This window comes from Diabrotica virgifera, chromosome 2 (genome assembly GCF_917563875.1).
Source record: "Diabrotica virgifera virgifera chromosome 2, PGI_DIABVI_V3a".
NCBI lineage: Eukaryota > Metazoa > Arthropoda > Insecta > Coleoptera > Chrysomelidae > Diabrotica > Diabrotica virgifera.
Window position 1 is genome coordinate 13765141 of NC_065444.1, and position 21247 is coordinate 13786387.

The 21247-nt window shown below is 33.3% G+C and overlaps 2 protein-coding genes across 2 annotated transcripts in view; both read right to left on the minus strand.

The window, feature by feature from the left end:
• Nucleotides 1–13246, minus strand: part of LOC114338448 (uncharacterized) — a 110253-nt gene extending 97007 nt beyond the window's left edge. The window contains exons 1-4 of the mRNA XM_028289052.2: nt 12962–13246; nt 9536–9671; nt 8160–8702; nt 7002–7471 (exon numbers count right to left, since the gene is read on the minus strand). Coding sequence (XP_028144853.2) covers nt 7002–7471; nt 8160–8702; nt 9536–9671; nt 12962–13052 — 1240 coding nt within the window. The 5' untranslated portion in view covers nt 13053–13246. The remainder of the gene's footprint in view (nt 1–7001; nt 7472–8159; nt 8703–9535; nt 9672–12961) is intronic.
• Nucleotides 13247–16326: 3080 nt separating this feature from the next.
• LOC126880559 (uncharacterized) lies at nt 16327–19992 on the minus strand. Its single transcript, XM_050644496.1, has 2 exons — nt 19333–19992; nt 16327–16341 (listed from the first exon to the last, which is right to left on the minus strand). The coding sequence occupies exons 1-2, from the start codon at nt 19990–19992 to the stop codon at nt 16327–16329; spliced, it is 675 nt and encodes a 224-aa protein (XP_050500453.1).
• Nucleotides 19993–21247: the final 1255 nt, after the last annotated feature.

The window sequence follows — 21247 nt, forward strand, 5'->3', positions numbered from 1 at the left end:
AATAATATTATTACAACGATATTCTTGAATAATAAAGCTATAATATATTAAAAAAATTACTCAAATCGGACAACAGGTTTAGGAAATACGAGACATCAAAACGTCCCATTTTTAAGGTAGTGCGTTAATTTTGATGCTTAGTGTAGTTATTATGAAAGTCAGAAACTGACCAAAGCAAAGTTTAAAGCCCCCTCTACAAGAGCCTGAAGAAATATTTGTCATTATTTTATTACTAAGATGTTATTTTTAATTATCAACAATGAGCGCTAAGCGTGGATTGAGGCGGCCGTCAATGTGAGTGCGAGTGAGATGCACCATTGGAGGGCCGGAATGGTGCATCTCTTTCGCACTCACCATTGACGGCCGCCTAATACGCTCTTAGCGCTCATTGTTAATAATGAAAAATAACAGCTTAGTAACAAAATATTGACAAAAATTTCTTCAGGATCTTGTAGAGGGGGCTTTAAACTTTGTTTTGGTCACTTTCTGACTTTCATAATAAATATTTTTAACCAAGTTATTAAGCATTGGAAATAGCGATTTTCGCATTTTTCAAATTTTAAATCGAGTATAACTCGACAACAATCAATTTTAGAGAAAAATCACAAGAGACCTTTTCTACTAAGAATGACCCAAATGATCTAAAAAATTGTTTGAAGTAAAAAAATTATTTTTGTGAATTTAAAAAAAATTGTTGAAACAATTTTTCGACAACGGTACCGCCTGGCACCCTGTGGATTTGTTATAAAGACCTCTTTTTGAGTAAGTTTGTGTAAGAAAATCCTTAAGCCTTAACTACCTGTATATTCTTTGATATAAAGAATCGTAAAACTTATAGTGATAGTTATCATTTTTAGTCCGTTTTTTTTTGTTAATGAATATCGTTATCGGCAAAAACCTATATCAAAAATGCACACTCATCCTTTTGAATGGGATTTTATTGTGCGTCGGTTTATTTATGGTGTTTCCTATTGTTTTTGAGATGTTGAAATGTTCGCATTGTTCCACCGTTCTTCTACCAGTTTCAATGGCTGCATTTAATCATTCCAATGACAGTGAATGATGTATTTATTACGTCATGCGATGGAGATCTTGAAAGAAACAAAAGCCGAAGGCTCTTTTTCAGATTACAACAATGGTCACTTATTGTTGTTAATGTGCATAACTAATTTAAATGTTAATAATTCACATTATTAGTTCGTATGGTACATCGTTTAGTGAATTTATATAATTGGATCGGTATAATTTTAATGTTATATGCAGCGTATAGTCTTTCCTTTTTTAAACTATCGAATGTTGCAATAATATATGAAATTATAAATAAAAGGGCGAAACTGACCGACAATGGTATACACATAAAAGGAGAAAAGCTTACCCACCTGAGGTTTGCAGATGATATTGTGCTTACAGCTGATAAGATAAATGAGGCCAAAGAACTTTTAAATAAGCTCTACCTTTCCTCCCTAGAAGGAGAATTTAAAATAAATATATCTAAAGCATATCTATAAAATTGGCAAAAAACAAGAAAGCCGTTGGTCCTGACAACATACAGTGGAACCCCGATAAGTCGGCCCCCGATAACCCAGAAGTCCGGCTAACCCGGACCGATTTTTATCAGACAAACATTTCAACAATAAAAATGTTTGTAATATAATATTTGAGAGATAATGGGTATTTGTGTAATTTGAACTACATATACTTATCCGATAGTAAAAATACTCATGGCACATGACGTTCATTGTCGTGTTATCGGAAACAACAGGCACCTGTAGTATCCTTTATTTATTTCAAACTGTCTTAGCAGTGTTTATAAAAAACTAAAAGACTATTAAAAAATTCTTTTTTAAACAATGGTCTTAGTCTTCACTGTTATTAAATAACATAACATCGTTGTGATTGAGACCGTATTGTGTGTAGTACAGTCGTATTGTTCGCTTCCGTTCTGTAATCATTCGTAAATCTATTCAGATTTTGTGTTTGCGTGCTTTTTTGTCTACGTAATGGCAACAAAACGTAAAAATGTTGTAGTGACAATGGAAAAGAAACTAGAAGCATTAGGTAGAATTGATAAAGGCGTAATTGATACGTAATTTAGATGTGTACTGTGCATATATATTTCATGTTATTTCAATTATAACGGAGTTTATCTGTAAGTATACCGTATTTTATTAATTTTTATCATTTTCTCCGGCTAACCCGGATTTTCGATAACCCGGATCGGCCGCGGTCCCGATTAGTCCGAGTTAACGAGGTTCCACTGTACCTACATAAATGTTAAAGCTCATAAATGAGGAAAACATTGGAATACTAGTCAAACCTTTCAATGATGCTTATTCGACTGGTGATATCCCTGAAGATTGATTAAAGTCCGAATTCATAACCCTACCTAAAAAAGAACGTCCGAAAAACTGTAGCGCTTATAGAATGATAAGCCTTATGAGACACACTTTAAAAATCTTTCTGTGTATCATCCACAGTAGAATCATAAATAAAAAAATTGAAGACCATGATGAAACAAAATTTGGCTTCAGAAATGGACTGGGCACCCGGGACGCACTCTTTGCACTAAATGTATTGCAGAAATGCCTAGATCAAAGGAAAGACGTCTTTGCTGTATTTATTGACTATGAGAAGGCCTTTGATCGAGTACAACATCACAAATTAATTAAAATATTAAAGGATAAAGGAGTTGATAGTCAAGATGTACGAATCATAGAAAAATGATACTGGCGTCAAACAGCGACAGCTTGCATAAATGGAAAATCAACAGAAATATGCAAAATACAAAGAGGTGTCAGACAGGGTTGTATACTGTCCCCACTGTTATTAAATTTATATTCAGATAGAATATTTAAGGAAGCCAGGAAGCGCTGCATAATTTGGAATGGAGTGTGAAAGTTAATGGAATTCTGATAAATGCAATCAGATATACAGACGATACAGTTATTTTAAGTGATGATATGAATAGATTACAACACCTTTTAAATGCCATTGGCACAGTGGGAAGAGAGTTTGGCCTAAATATAAACTTTTCAAAAACAAAATACTTGGTATTTAGCCGTTTGGCCCATCAAGATTCACGGTTATATGTTGATGGTCATATAATTCAAAGAGTACCCAGTTTTAAATATCTTGGTTGCCATATTACTGAACAACTAAATCCAGATAAAGACATAAAATGTAGAATAGAGATAGCCCGCACGACATTTTTAAAAATGAGGTAATTCTTCTGTAATGATAACTTGCAACTTCAACTTCGAAAGCGCATGATGAAATGCTACATTTGGTCAGTCCTCTTGTATGGTGTCGAAGCATGGACATTAAAAATATCCAGCATTAACCGTTTGGAGGCCTTTGAAATGTGGCTGCACAGACGTATACTGAAAATACCATGGACGGCTATGCTGACAAATGTGGCAGTCCTTAAGGCCGCGTTCAGAGTGGACGAGCAAAGAGCAAAGAGCAAAGCGGAGAAATCAAACTCATACTGGGAAATGGAGGTACACAGAGTGCTAGCAAAGAGCAAAGCGGCGAAACCAAACAAGTTTGATTTCTCCGCTCGCACTCTTTGGTCCATGTTGTGAGACCGCTCCCGTCTGAAAAAAATTTTGATTCGGTTTCTTTGTCAATTCCTATTCAAAAATGTCCCCTTTAAACAAATCTGAAGAGTACTGGGCGGAATTTTTGGGCAGAAATTGTTTAAACAATTTTATCTACTCTATGTTATGTTATGTGTAAGTTTTTAGTTTGTGAAAACTGTCATTATAGATAGCAGTGCGTGAAGTGTTTAAAGTGAGCGTGAAGTAACAATGTATTTTAAATGGGACTTACTTTTTCGCACTGTTTTTAACACACTTTCATATAATCAAATATCCTTAACTTTGGCGTTGTCATGGTGATGACATAATGAGCAATAAATTACGACAAAAGTTTTTACAATTTTGTGGTTTGAAAGAAGTTAGAATTTTTAAATGTCAAAGTTCTAAAAATTGTAGAATAGAAATGAATTCCAGTGACGAAGAGTTACAGTTTTTTTATTTGTTTATGGTAGAGTAGATAAAATATTGTATGAAACTGTGCACGAAGTACTTTTTGCGAACTTACGCGATGTATAGAACTCTAAATATCGCGTGCGTTCGCAAAAAGCATACTTCACGAACTGTTTCATAAATAACTATTTTTAAACAAATACAAAAGATCACGTTTTTTGCTCCGGAACATATATTTTTAGGTTTTTTGGGTTATTCTAAACAAAAAAGGTATCTTGTAATTTTTCCCAAAAATTAATAGTGTTCGAGTTATAGGCGATTTAAAATCTGAAAAATGCGAAAATACGCATTTTCGTGGCTTAAAAATTCATATTTCAATTAGTATTTTTGAGGTTACCAGATACTTAAATTGATGACTAAACATTCAGCTTCGATTCTGAAGAGTGATCGCGTCTAACCTTAATTTATACCGTTGTTTTTTAATTGTTAAATATGCGTGTTTATCAGATTTTTTTGCCGGTGCGGCGCGCTCTGTTTCAAAAATCTCCTATTTCCTCCGAAAATTATTTTTTCTAGATTTTTTGGGATATTCTAAATAAAATAAGTTTCTTGACATTTTTCTCAAAAGTTAATAGTTTTAAAGTTATAAGTTAATAAAAAACTCAGTTTTGGATTTTAAATCGCTTATAACTTTAAAACTCTTAACTTTTGAGAAAAATGTCAAGAAACTTATTTTATTTAGAAAATCCCAAAAAATCTAGAAAAAATAATTTTCGGAGGAAAATAGGAGATTTTTGAAATAGAGCGCGCCGCACCGGCAAAAAAATCGGATAAACACGCATATTTAACAATTAAAAAACAACGGTATAAATTAAGGTTAGATGCGATCACTCTTCAGAGTCTTGAAGCTCAATGTTTAAACTTCAATTTAAGTATCTGGCAACCTCAAAAATACTAATTTAAATATGAGTTTTTAGGCCTCGAAAATGCGTATTTTCGCATTTTTCAGATTTTAAATTGCCTATAACTCGAAAACTATCAATTTTTGAGAACATTTACAAGATACCTTTGTTGTTTAGAATGACCCAAAAAACTTAAAAATATATGTTCCAGAGCAAAAAACGTGATCTTTTGTATTTGTTTAAAAAAAAATTGTTTAAACAATTTCTGCCCAAAAATTCCGCCCGGCACCCTTCAGATTTGTTTAAAGGAAATTTTAAAATATTTTTAAATAGGAATCCACAAAGAGACCGAATCGGAATTTTTTTCAGACGGGAGCGGTCTCACTACATGGACTACTGTGAGAGTAAAGAGCAAATATCCTACCGCTCCTATCCATACTGCCGAGTGGAAAAGAACTAAACTCTCGTCTAGCGTAACTACCCGCTATTAGCACTTCTTTGCTCTTTGCTCGTCCACTCTGAACGTGCACTTTTTGCTCTTTGCTCGTTGCTCTTTGCTCTTTGCTCTTTGCTCTTTGCTCGTCCACTCTGAACGTGGCCTAAGAAAGCAAATGCTACTCGCGAGCTGCTTGATAACATCAAATATAGAAAGCTGGCGGCGTATTTTGGACACTTAGTAAGGGGAGACCGGTATAATATTCTTCAACTTATTATGATGGGTAAAATCGAAGGACGCAGAGGAATTGGTAGAAAGCAGGCCTCTTGGTTGAAGAATATCCGGGAGTGGACAGGAATAAAGAAAGCAGAACACCTATTTAGAATAGCTCGAGACAGAGACAGTTTCGCCATGTTAATCGCCAACGTCAAGGGGACTTGATAGGGCACGTTAAGAAGAAGATATCTAAAGCCCAGATGACGACAAAGCTTGTAGTCCGCGAAGATATATGTATATGTGTAGGAACAAGATCCATAGACCAGGTAATGGCCTATAAATACCTAGGTTACCTAGGAGATTTGCATAGGAAAAGATAACCAAACCGTTGGGCTTCTCCTTCGTATATGACGTGCAGCCTTCTGCAAGTTGAACCACATTTTCAAATCGTTCTAAATGTGTCTACAAAAAACGTTTAATCAGTGTGTTTTGTCAGTGTTGACTTACGGAGCGGAAACGTTGACCATGATAAGGAGAACAGTGCAAAAGATCCGTGTGTCATAAAGGGCGATGGAGCATGCTATGTTGGGCGTTTCACTATAAGACAAGTTCCCAAATCGCCAGCTACGACAAAGATCAGAAGTGGCTGATGCAGTGGAGAGAGTATCAACACTGAAATGGAACTGGGCAGATCGCGCGGCTCGAATTATATATAACAGATGAAGGAAGCGGATATTGGAACGGACACCAAGAGACGATGCTTACCGAAGCAAAGGTCGTCCACCAACAGGTAGGGCTGACGATTTAAAACGTAGGAATTAGATACAAGAGGCATAAGACGGAAACAAATGGATAATTATGAAGGAGATCTATATGTTACACATGTCCACATTTGACGTACTTGCAACATCTTGTAATAGCACACAATATTTTAGCTCCATTACAATCAGATGAATTTACAACACAATATTAAAACCAGTGTTAACCTATGGAGCTGAAGTCTGGCAATTAACCAAAAAGTACAAAGATAAATTACTAGCCACTGAGATGGACTTTTGGAGAAGGTCAGCAAGAAGATCTAGACTTAGACTAGAACACATAAGAAACGACGACATTAGACAACAAATGGAAGTAGAAAGAACAATCATAGATTACATCGAAAGACAACAGCTAATATGGTACGGACACGTAAGACGAATGGAGGAAAGGAGAATCCCCAAAAAAGTGTTAGAATGGACCTCCACAGAAAAACAAAAACGAGGAAGACCAGCAACTACATGGATAAAGGGCATCTCCAAGACGATGTCTGAAAGAAATTTAAGAGAGGAAGACGGCTACAATAGAAAGGAGGGGTGATTAGGAACGGAAAGGCGTGGAACACTATAAAACTAATTTAATGTATATGTACAATCAGATGTTTAAGTACAATCGACATAATGAGTATGAATATCTACTTACCTTCTTTAATTTCTGTTATTATTGACGTTATCTCTCCTCCATTATAGCCGGTACTATGTGTGGTAATAGGTTTTTCACTATACTCCTGAACCCCATATAGCGGATGTTTATCTTCATTTTCGTTTGGGCCTGTTTCGTAAACAGGCTTGGTTTGGGGCTTCTGAACTAAAGTTGGATGAGTTTCTATTTCGTAAATTAGAGAAATAGTCACTGGCTTGGAGGTGGGTTGCTTCAAAGGAATGTTTTCTTCAATTGGCTTGTCGTCGTATGGTCTAGATGGGCGATGGTAGTGGTATTCCGGTCGTTCTATACTATTTGGTCTGTAAATTGGATACGGAAATTGTTCAGCTGTTGGCCTTTGATAATAGTGGTTTGGATGTGGTATCACAGAACCGTATCTATCTGGGTTGGGATATCTTGGATAATCGTTCTTTGGAGAATGTGGACGTTTCTGCGGCCTCTCTCCATATCTGTAAAAAATGTAGGTACAGTAAAACCTATGCCACACTATAATAATGCTATATAATCAGTAGGACCACACTGCGAAAATCTTTTGTTCTCTATGTTCCATTTTGGTAACGGCGCATCAAAAATTTTAGTTCTTCGCGCAGTTGAATGACAGTTAACGGCATCCTACGTTTGCCGTGATTAGTCGTTATCGTCGCGAATTCAAAATTTTGTCTCAGGAGTGGATTGCAAAATTGGAACCGTTAAAATTCGAGAGTGAATTAGCTGATTCTTTATCATTAAACTGTGGCATAGCATGTGGCGTGCTGTTAAGTACAGTAGGAAGCTTAAGTATTTAGCACATTTCCAAAAACTGTGATTGTAATTCCTTTCATACAAAGTTCTGAAGAGGTTAAAATTCTTTATAATTGGATTCGAAATATGTGCATGTATGTGAGCTATATATGTGTGAGCAACATAAATAAATGAGTGCAAGTAAAAGAAGATAAACAGATGATCTGAAACGGACTACTGGGAAAAATTGGCTACAAGTAGCGTACAATAAAAAACAATGGAAAGGAAGACTTGAAGAGGCTTATGTTCAGATGTGGACGTGAATGGCTAGAAGAAAAAGAAGAAGAATTAGAACAAGAGGAAAAAATGCTCCCTGGCGCAATACAAATTATTTTAACAAATAGATCTATATCTTACCTAAAATAATAGCTATTATCTTGTCTGTCTATATCTTGATATAAAGGTGCAAAATCTGGACGATCAAATTTCATAAACTCGGTTCCAAAATCCCAAGAACCAAAACCATGTCCAAATGTCCCATAATGCTCGCTATAGTTCTCACTTAAAAACGGAAAGGCTTCATTTTCGAGCCCATGGTTTTCCTGTTCTTGAGGAGCCACTAGAATTCCATGGACTGGATTCAATACAGATTGAGGGCCACTTGCTATGCTTACTAAAGTGTGTACATTTTGAATGCCTTCTTGTGGTTGTGGATATGAACCTGGATGTGGAGGATGCCCAATTTCTTCTAAAGGTACTTTGCCCAATGTAGTGGGTTTCACAAAATGATCATCTGTAGGTTTGTGGTGTGGATGCTTTTCGGTCACTACCGTACAACCGGGTTTTTTTACATATAAGTCAAAGTCAACATTCGGTTCCGTCCCAGCTGTTTTAGAATCTGGTGTTTCTTTAATTAATGTTGAACTTAGCTCACAAGTGGCATTCCCTTTGGCGGAAATTCTACAAAAGATCATAGTAAAAAATAAATCGATCTATCAATCAATTAATTAGTTTTAATATTAATAAAAAAACAGGGCAAATTTTTAAACACATGATTCTGTTTGTATTGAAACAATTAGCGGAATAAAGAGTATCTTTTGGAGAGTTGCAAACCACTTTGTTATTGCTTAAACGTTTCGGCTATTTCCGCCATTCTCAATAAACATTTTAATGACATAAACATTACTAATTATAATTTATATTTATGTCTGCTTGTTCTCGATGGAATCCAAACGTTATATTTTACGCTGCCTCCATATGACAGACACTTAAAAATACAACTGGTGCAGGGTCGTATTTAAAAATATCTGCCACTAGCGCATTTACTAACAACTCAATGTATTAAGTTGTGATATTTTTTGGAGAGATATTTTATATCGGTCTTATTATTAATACATTTTTTATCTTCTTTTATGTGAATCATCTCCAATATACATCTTTTGTTGTAATTATTTTTTTTTCTAAAATCTATAAATTATCAAAATCAAAAGAATGGTTATTTTCTGGAGAATGTTTAGCTTAGGTTGTAGTGGTTGATATGTTGGTTTGTACACTATGTTGTATTGTGTGCAACAACCCATTTATGTAGATATTGGTGTGTTCGCCCAATATAATAATATGTTGAATCGCAGTCTTTACAATTTACTTTATAAACAACAACGAACTGATGATCTTTAGTAATTTTGAGTTTAAATTTTAAAACATAGTTTCCGCATGTTTTTGGATTGTATGGATTGGATGAAGAAATTATTATGATATACCTAATATAAGAAAACAGTACTTGTTAAACTTACCCAAAACTGAAACTTTTGCAAGCCGATTTTTCTTCAGAGCACGCCTTTTTACAATCTCCTACAGTGTTGTAATTAAATGACTTATATACCATACTAGGACTAAGTCTTTGGCCTATTTGTATCCTCTCATAACAATCTAAAAGTTTTTACGTTTTTATTAAATTTATTTTAAAATTTATTTTGTATTTTACTATTATTTTTTTTTTAATAGGTGATTGAATAATCAAGTATTCATAATTTAGTATTTGGCAGCATATAAAAAAAGAGTATCAGCTTAGTGAGCATATAAAAACAAATGTTTTAGTTTAAAAATAAAATACTCCCAAAAAATAATTAGAAGTAATTTAGATCAGACATTTCGCAAGCGATAGATTGGTAGATTAGGTAGTATTGAATAGCCTCCTCGTTTACCCGATTTGAGTCCTAAAGATGATTTTTCTTGGGGATACTTGAAAAGTGGAATTAAAGTGACTAATGATCCAAACTGACTCATTGTATCTACTTTCAATTAAAATTGCCAGCCACTAATATATAGTAGTAAATAATACAATCTAGTCACTGGCAATTTTTTTCCAGTATATTTTGGTTTAGTTCTTTTATGGGTATTTAAATGCCTTAAAAAGTAGGTTATAGTTTCGCTATATATGCAAATATAAATATATATTTAAATCTGTTAAAAAATTACAGCCAGAGGCAAAATAGAAAAAAAACGGGTCATTAACATGTTTCATGAATTTGATTCACATCTTATACAGTTATACACTCCGTTTTTTACGTTTGGTTTTTGCAAGTGAATAACAAGTTTTGTTTCATCAAAGAAAGCATATTTTAATTTTTTTACTTCCGTTCTGATAAAGATACTGTGAGTCATTCGAATCTTTTATATTACCTATATATATTTATGTACACCAAATTTGAGTATATTATTGTATCTTAAAAAATAGGCTATAGCATCTAGTTTTTTAACACACTAGGTGCCCCTGGTGTTGAGATATGTACCTCGAAAGGGTCAAAAATAGCCCTTTTGTACTATATTTGAAGATTTCTGAGCATAGTCGACCGATTTTTGCGCAGGTCTCATTTTTCTTGTTAAAATGTCAACTTTTTGACGAAATAATTTGCAAAACCGAAGAAAAAAAAGAAAACAGTGTTTGTTAAAATTTAACTGAACGAGGGAAAACGTGTAGAAACCGGCAAATGAAAGAGTTTTTAAATATTTTTTAAACAAGCATTTGTAAATTAAAATAGGTACATCTATTATGTTCAAAGTGGCAGTTTTGTTTCAAAATAGCCAGTTTTTCAAAAATCATTTTTTATCTTTGTAAACTGATAGTACTTTTTCCTCACAATCTCAAGTTGCATAAACATTAAACATTTAGGTGAATATACAGTAAAACCTGTCATTAACGGCCACTAAAAATGAAAGAAATATTGGCCGATATAGAAAGGTGGCCGGTATTGCTAGTTTGTGTAGTCTACATATAATTGGTTTGGGGAATTTTTAAACTGGCCGTTAGTACAGGTTGCCGGTTTTGGCAGGTGGTCGGTAACACAGGTTTTACTGTAGTTATATATGTATTTTTAACACTCTCTACTTATTGGATTTCTTGGCACGTGCCTTAAATATTTTTTAAGCCTAGAAATTTAGCTTTTTGCTTCATAAATAAGCCAGCACACGTTGTCCTTAATGATTTCTCTCATCTGTTTGATTTTGCTTCAATATTATAACTCAACGAATTTTTTAAATAGATAACCCAACCTAAATTTTAAGCTTTTAAGGAAGCCTTTAAGTGGTCGAGATCCAAAGTTATGTCAGCTTTAATTTTAACTTTAACCTGATGTATAAATGCGTGAACGCTGGTATTGCACACAGTATAAGCGACAAAAAATGCGTCACTGCATAAGGTCACCTCCGGAGTGACACATAAGGAATGCACGTTAAAAAGACTTCAATTTTCGTTGATTGAAACTGGAGATATTTCGGTTTTTATAAATTTGAAGTTATGAATTCAGTTTTTGAAATAGTAAAATCGAGGATGCATCATTTTTAAAGGAGACGTTTGAAATTTTTCTTTGTCGAAACTTACGCTATTAATCTTTCAATGCTACTTTTTTTTTCATTTCTCTTGATGTTTAAAAACAAAGCATCAGTGAATTTTTGAAGAAAAATAGGTAACTCGGTTTCTAAGGGTCGTAGGATATTGTATTTTTTTAATTAATCTAAAAATAACAACATTTCGAAAAAAAAAAAATAAGTTGCTACATGAGTTAACTTGAAGTTGAGTTATTTTAAATGTTTTTTAAGCTTAAAGTTGCAGTACCTACTTTTCAAACCTATTTTACAATATTTAACATAAACTTTATGGGATAGTCCTAGCTTTATGGGATAGGCCTGCATCCTGCATCCCGTGTACCAAAAAAAGTTTATTAATACAGCAAGCTCAAAATTTAATCATAGTTTAACGGTGTCTAGTCGGACAAACTTTGATGTACGGGAACACTGGAACAGGAGAAGTTTTAATTGTGGAACAGGTTACAGGTTTCGAACGTCAGACTACGAAAACGTCCCATGTATTTTGTCGGACAGAATTTCCAATTGATTTGTTACCCTTTCATTAAACTTTCATGCAAAAATCAGATTGCTTTTTACCAAAATTATAATTCCTGTCATTAAACATGTTCTCCTGTCGGACTTATTAAAATGCCCAACATATTTGTCAGACAAACATTTTTTCATATAAAGTTTGCTATTGAATAAACTTAAAAACAACCTGCTAGTTTTCACAATCATAAACTTGCGAGGATAACACGTTCCACAATTAAAACTTTCCCTGTTCCAGTGTTCCCATACATCAAAGTTTGTCCGACTAGACACCGTTAAGCTATGAACAAATTTTCAGCTTGCTATTAATAAAAATTTTTTGGTACGCTGGATCCAGGCCTAGGATAAACAATTTCATATTTTGCAGTAACTATTATATAAGTGAAACTTCTTAAAATTTTTATAGCTAAATATTTGTGATATGATAGTATCTCCATTCTCACGCAAAATTTAAAGTTTTCTGGGCATTTTTAGAAAATTTATCAATAATCTCAAAAAAATCGACTTTTGAAGCTATTTTTGCAATAATTAAGCAACTAATTAACAAAAACAACTTCACAAACCCTCATTCTAAAGAGTTTTCTATGATTTTTTAGTAAAATTGTGTCACTTTTCCTCTTTTCCATATAATTTACGGGTATTTACCTTTAGTATTTAAAATCAAATAGCAATCTTACATTGTTTATAAATAAAAATGATGTTTAATTGTTTGCGTATTTTATTTGTTTATTATTTTGTATTTATTGTATCAAGAAGTGTCACGAAAAAGGCTTTCTTTTGCTAATTTGTTTGGTCTAAAAAATTCATTTCTAAATAGAACTTACCGACTTTAATAATCCTGAGCTCATTATCAATATTTATCGCACTAATAATGCCCAAAACAGCTAAACTAACCATACCACTAATAAACATCATTACATAAAGAAAATATATATGTCTATCACAATATCACATTCATTACTGGTCAATTAATTCGGAACAATTGGAGAGCTCTACCTTCGATTGTTCGACATATTCGAGCCCATTTCTTGCAACACAGGACACTTGCGTCTCACGAGGAATGTTGCCAAAGAATGAAGACTGAAGACGGTTCTTGTTTTGAATAAAGTCAAAAGCCGGTTGAGACGAGTGGTCATCGTGATATAATTATATAGATACAGATTAAGGAAGTAAGTACGAATGTACAACTCGAATATTTTATGAGAACCATAAGATTATACACAGTTCAGTGATTTGATATACGATGAATATTATTTTTGTATATTTTCTCTATGGTCGATGAAGATTTGATATTTTATCTTTAGGGCAGTCAATGAGAATATTTGGCTCCGAATTCCATCCTGCTACATCGATTTACTTGATATTTTCACAGTAAGTAGGGAATAGCTCATGAAATAAAGTCTACCCTATGCCGATGTGCGCTTTTATCTTGGGGGTGGTTCCCACCCCTTTGTACAGGACTTATATTATCATTCCAAAATAAAAGCAACTCATATTCATTTAATTTTTAAATATCTTAAAACAAACATTGACTGTTGTTGTAAATAACTAGGTGACACAAATTTCCCAATATAATGCACTTGTTTCAAGATCACCTTAGTCAGCTATTTTGATATAATTATTTCATTAGGTCGAATCGTGTCAACAATCATAATAAACAATTGGGATTGATTATAGATACGTAACAAGTAAAGAAAGAGATCATTCATTATTCAGCATTCATTATTCAACCATCAAGGTAGTTATAATATAGACTTTCGTCCACCAACTTGTTACTGATAATAATTAGTAGTGTTCAATAAATAAAGTATGAACAAATAGTGTATTCCTAACAACCAACCCTCTTCTCAGAGTAACTACCCCATTACGACACGTATTCTATTATATGGCGATCCTGCCAGGATCGCCATATGACAGCCCTGGGCACTAAGGCTATCTTCTCCCGGTGAGGGTGGTTATCCCTTATCCGAGGGGTGGAATAATTGATACGCTTTTACTTGTTGAGTTGGTTTATTTACACTCACATGAGCATAAGCTGGTAGCACCTCACCCAAAGAACATCTCGTGTAGAAAGAGACACTATCTTTAATGTGGAAATATTACGTCTGATCACCAAAATAGAATGACGAATGTCTAATATAATATTATGAATTCCCTTGTTATAGTTTTACTGTTTATATTTTTAGAAATGCCTATTCAGCATCGACCATGAAAAGTGTTTATAATTGACTCTGCAATTATTAGTTGAATCGTGATCTGGGCTAACAATATTTATATAATCGAATGAAGGTTGTAATATTGTTATGATGACATAAATAACTGAAAGTAATTATTGTAGATAATTACAGGGTGTTTTTAAGATATATCTACTGAGTACAGATGAATTCTTGTACACCTTCCCTTTTTAGGAATTTTCCGACTACGGGGAGGGAAATTTGCAAGTCGTGCTACCAACCCATACTGTGTTGTAATCAATACAAAAAATTTATTTTATATACAAACTTCCTAAGCCTACGCAAATACATAAATAATATAAAATGTTCGTTTAACAACATTGTTTCGTAACACTTGTCACTCACTGTGTTTTCGGATTGTAAGCATATAATCTATTCTTATGTATTTCCTTGATTTTATTGTTTTCTATTCTGATTTTACAATTAACGTTATTTACTTCTGTTATCGTGAAAGGACCTACATAAAGACTATCAAACTTACCATTCTCTTCCCTTTTTACAAGGACTAGGTCTCCTATCTTAAAGTGTTGTGGTGTTGCTGTGAGCTTATTCTTTTCTTGCCGCTCTTTTTTGTGTTTTAATAAGAAGGTTCTGGCTCTCTCGTGTGCGCTTTGTAGTTTGTATCGTAACTCATTGTAGTAGGCATCTATATTGTAACATGGTTGAATCTCCTGTGTAAGGTCTTCCGGTAGGTTAACCTTCCTGCCATATAACAGTTCGAACGGTGTGTATCCATGATACGCGTTAGGGGTTGTATTGTAGCAGTATGTGAACATTCTGCAACACACATCCCAATTTTCTCTGTCTTCGTCTTCGTTACGACACGTATTCTATTATATGGCGACCTGGAGAGACGAACTGGACTTCTGAGGTAGGGAACAGGAAAGATGGCGAGCTTCTATAATTGGAAGAGAAGGAAAAAATTGGTATATGGAGTATGAGATGGATTTGGAGAGACCTAGCCAGGGTCGCAGTAGCAGACGTCGGCAGGAACAAGGTTTGGAGACATGGGAGCCACGCCCAACGTCAAGAAGACCAGACTTCATGGACAATTAATTGTGGACAATGACAATAGTGTACGCGTGAGTAACTTTTAATTTATTTTTTTTCATTGCATACAGTCTCACATACACGTAAAATTTTCTTTTTTATTAATAATATAGTGAAATTCATAATATATAGTTATTTTGGGATAAATTAGGATTCATTATTTTTTATTACAATTAGTAAATTAGGTCTAGTTTTCATAATATTCGTTTCAAGAAACATTTACTTGACAAGTTACTTGATATTTTAACTACTAAGTGATGTTATATTTTATTTTTTGAAAATAGACGAACTTTGATTTAAATACCTAGATAGAACTTTTAAAAAGTGTTTACGATTTTTTATTTACATAATAGCTATTTTTAACTCAATACGAGAACGTATTATACATAAATCTATTTTTAACTTGAACGGATTAAAATGCTATATCAGGCTTTTATTTGGCATATTATACTTTTGTTACCTGACCCTGAACGAGTCAGAAATACATACATGAGGAATTTGCTGAATAGAGTTTTACGCATTACATAAGACATAAAAATTACTGAAATTATACACTAGGAAAGGTGAATTAGAAATATTTTTAATGGAATTACGATAATGAAGATTGAGAGATTTTTTTTACAAAGGACAAGACAAAGAGAAGAATCCTAAAAAGGGAAATAAAAAAACATGAAGATGACAAAGAAATTAAATTATTTATATACAAGGATATACAAGAATTTTTATACAATGATTTTAAGAAGAAAAGAAAGTAATGATGTAAGAAGAAAATAAAGACATACAAGTTATAATGACGTAAGGAAGATATATATGACAAGGAAACCCCATTGGAGGAAAAAGACAAAAGAATATGGACAATTAAGCCTTAAAAATTATCATAATGAAGGACAAGTTTTAAGGATAATTTAAAGAAGATTTGTCTACAAAAGATTAGGAAACAGAATAATTAAAAAGAATTTTATACAGTAAAAAGTACTATTTAAGAAGAATACGTTTTATTGCTTCAAGTACATGTAGATATTTAGTATAATATTAAGTTACTTTAATTTTTTTTTAAGGTAAACTAACCTTAAATTCTATAATATAAATATACTTATTTAAGCCAAATGAAGTCATGTAAGACTGTACCTCAATTAGAGAAATAGAAACTTTTTTGTGACGTAATTAGTGACCATTCGCGAAACGAACCGAACTAAGCTGAACTAAGTGAGAAAAAACTATTATTTAGTAAATAGCAAAATCTCACATTATTTATTTAGCGTTTATTCATAAGTTTTTCTCGTTCTTAACTTTTAGGTTAATTTTATAGGTAGTAGACGTGCACATAGTATAGGGCCCTAGATAAGAAAAATAACCGAGATAAGAAAATAATCCTAGATAGATGTTAGCTAGTAGATGTTAAATAGATAGGTGTTAGATGTTAGATAGATAGATAGCATTGAAAAGAATAGTTCTAGCTAGATAGAATAATGATAGGTAAATAGAGTTTTTCGTGATTTTTTTTAATAAAATATAGTCTATTTTTATTACCACTTTCTTTCGAATTTTTATTGAATGTGGAAGTTTTGACAACGACAATAAGATTTTTTCATTTCAAGTTTTCAATATCGGTTGAATTTTAGTATAAACATGATTTTTTTAATGTTTTGTGATGAATTAAGTAGACCATTGATTTTTTAATATATTAGAAGCAAAGTTAATTAACAATATAAACAATAAAAAACCAACTTTTGTCAAGAAAAAAGGTACAAATTAACATCAGAAAATTTTAGCATGCTCATTTCATGTTTTGAAGCTAACCGACTCTCATCAAGACTGAGCAGTTCGGATCAGACAGGAATTTAGGGATGCAAAATGTAGAAGATTTTTTTTAAGCGCACAACTATCCATTTTGTCTTTTTGGAACAAACCTTCCCACGACTAAGGACGTGGAGAAAGGACCGGAAGCAAATACAAGGATTGAAAGCTGCGAAAAACCCACCGAGTAGGTAAGGGTTAGAAAAGGAAGAATATGTGACGTAAATACGAGTTTAATGAAGAAATACGAAGAAGACGAAATATGTTTAATAGTACACTATGAAGAAAGTACTAAGTATAAAGAAAATGAAAATATGTATTAGTAAAGTACCAGTCAAGAAGAAGAGGAAGAAATCGGAGAAATTTTTTTTAATTGAAGAATATGTAGAAGGTCAGAAAATCAAATAATTATTTTAAAAGTGAAAGAAGTATAATTAAAAAGTAAGTTCAAATGTAAGAATTAAAGTTATAATTTTATTTTAAGTAGGGAAAAGGTAAAATATACATTACAATTTCTTTTTTTTTTTTTTTTTTTTTTATTTTACAAAATAGTCGCATCAACCTCGGAGGTTATTAGCGACATATACATATACATAAGGTAATTTATTTACATATGTTAGATTTTGTTAAATACATTGATATCTTTAAGGAATTTTACCAAGTGTTCAATTTTACAATTTTCTCCTAAGATTTCACTTGTTGATCCGAGGATGTGGTTGTTCTGTCTCTGCAACTGGTATTTTGGACACTCTGCAAGTACATGCTTAACACTTAGTGGGATATTACAGTTTTCACATAAAGTGGGATTAGTGTGACCAATTATGTGTCCGTGGGTAAGTCGGGTATGTCCTAGACGAAGGCGAGTAACAATGACATGGTGAGTTCTGTTGTGAATTTGAGATTTCCACGGTTTTACAAACGTTTTCACTTCGCGAAATTTTGAAGTTGAACTGTCCCACTGGTTTTGCCACAGATTTTCGACTTTCACTTTAATAAATGATTTTAAATCATTAAGAACTACAACTCTCACTTCACTCGCGGTTTCACTGTCCCTGGCTTGTTGGGCTGTCCGATCCGCCGCTTCATTTCCTTGGAGGCCAATGTGTGAAGCAACCCATAGGAATTGTACAATATGGTTGTTGTTTTGAATGGTAGCTAGTTCTTTTTTAATTAGGAGAGCAATTTGATGCTTCGTGTACAGTTGGTTAATGGTATGGATGGAACTGAGGGAATCGGTAATTATAAGAGCATTGGATATATTACTGGAGTTAATATGAACGAGAGATTGATAGATGGCGTATAGCTCGCCAGTATGTATACAGCTTAAGGATGGTAGTTTATACTCAAGTGTACTATTTGGAGTAATGACAGCTGCCCCAACTCCAGTAGATGTTTTAGAAGCGTCTGTATATATATGATAGGACTTAGAAAATTTTGTTAGTTTGTTGATGAAAGTATTTTTTATTAAGGAGTGTGGAGTATCGTTCTTTCTAAAGATATTTAAGGATGTATCGGATTGAGGAATGCTTAATGTCCAAGGAGGAGGAATTTCTATGAAGTTGGAATAGGTATTTGGTATCGGAATTTGTAAAGTCCTAAGGGTTTGCCTAACTCTTTCGTAGAATGGCGGTTTCATGTTCCTATTTTCAGTATATAGGTTTTTAAAACGATCAGTGAATATGTTATTTCTAGATGGATTGTTTGGATTAGAATTAGCAACAAATGCGTATGTGAGAGTTAAGTGCATCCTTCTATGTTCAAGTGATGGCTCTCCAGTTTCTGCTCGTAAACTTTCTATTGGGCTGGTCCGAAATGCTCCTGTAGCTATTCTTAATGCCGTATTTTGGATTACGTCAAGGTGGTGTAATAAGGATTCTTTCGCAGATGCATATACTATGGAACCGTAATCTATTTTAGATCTAATTAGGGTTTATAACGCTGATAACATCTTTTGTTCCATGAGCGTTTTCAAATAAATCAACTGTTTCCTCAAAAGTTAATATTTGCTTTTCGGAATTGAATAATTCTTTAATTGGTTGCATTAGCGTTTCTAATGGTATTGTTGATATTTTTGTTTTTATTCTTTTTTGTTTCTGAGTTGGCTTTGAAAATACATCGTCACTAGCTGATGTTTCAATCGGGGGTGATATTGCTTCAGATACAGTTCGTTTGGAGGATGATTTAGATGTATTTTCTTCGTTGGATACGCTAAATTCTTTTGGTGCTGGATTCTCTTTATTTTCATTAACCGAGCAAGAATTATTGCTTAGACTGGAAGATGAAGGCTGGTTAGTTATGACTATGTGAGGTGAGGGGGCTGATGAGGTGGATATATTTGGTTGGGATATCACTGGCATTGTATTATCTGTAGTTGATGTATCAAGAGGTGTTAGGTTGGTTGTAGATAATATTTTTGTTAGTGGCGTTGAATTATTTGATATGATTGTAGAAGTGCATGTTGTTGAAGGTGTAATAGCAGTCGTTTCTGTTGAAGTTACTGTACTAGGTTCGTTTCTGTTTGAAAGTGTAGCAGTTGGGACAGCTGTTTCTGAGTGATTTACATTTACTGAGCAACTACTGGAAATGTGGCCATGTTGTTTGCAAATGAAACATAAGTTGTCTAATGTCAAAAAAATTCGATTTGTAGTATCTTCATGAGTTATTAAAATGGTATCGGGAATTGGACCTGTGGGTGGAGATACGTAAATATGTCGACGGAAACTGAGTACATGTTTGTATTCAGGATTGTTGGTTCCTATTCGCAAAAATGACATTGATGAAGTTGGTTTTAGCCCTAAGAGCAGTAGTTCGTTTTCTATTACCTTATGCGGGATAGTGGGAGAAACATTGGATATTAGGAGTCTTTCACTTGGAGTAATTAGTCTACGGACTTGAATTTGTGTATTGTTTACAGTGATGAAACCTCTACTGTTTGAAAAAAATTAATCTACGACTTGTTTGGTTGAGAAATAGATACAGATACGATTGTTGGTGATTCTTGATGAAAAAATAATGTGTTTTGGACTAACTAAAGCTCCTACCGCTAACAAGTATTCTTCTAATTTAACATCATTGAGAGAATTAAAAACTACTGCTTGTAGCTTGGATGGATAGATTGTCTCTTTTTGTCTACTAGCTGCAGCAGAGTAAGATAAAGGTTTTTGTGATGTGGATTGCGATAATGATTCATCGCTATTATTAGTGACGTCGAATTCCATTTCTCAACACCATTTGATTTTCCTAAGTACGGACCTGTTCCGCTTCGGGTTTTGGTAATTGTCTTTAAAGACAAAAAATTGGTGTCGATCAGTGACTGGTGTTGTTTATTGACGGTTTTATAAAATTCTTTGGTTATGAAATACTTATTAATAGAAAAATATGTACTCACAGAAAATGTTTTTCTATACACACTTAACTAACACTATTATACTTGATGTTAACGTAGTGTAAGAATACTATGATTGGTTTTTGTAAGTTAAATTTACTATTTGTCAGGATCGATCAAAAAGCATGTGTGCTTATTCGATATCAGTGCCGGACTCATTACAATTTCTGAGTGTAGAATTTCGCGAGATATAAGGAAGTAATAAGTAAGAATAGACGATGTTTGAGGACTAATTTGTTTTATAGAGTAATAAGTTGTATATTTGTATACATTATATTTGTATTTTATATTTGTATATATTTGGATAAATCTTTAACACAGTAATGAGTTGGCGACGTTGTTTAGAAAAATTTTCTTCTGTGTCGGAAAGGCAGAGAAAATAAGGTACATCTCTCAGAAAATTTTTCTTGTAAGGGTAGGGGATGTACAGGACTTATATTATCATTCCAAAATAAAAGCAACTCATATTCATTTAATTTTTAAATATCTTAAAACAAACATTGACTGTTGTTGTAAATAACTAGGTGACACAAATTTCCCAATATAATGCACTTGTTTCAAGATCACCTTAGTCAGCTATTTTGATATAATTATTTCATTAGGTCGAATCGTGTCAACAATCATAATAAACAATTGGGATTGAT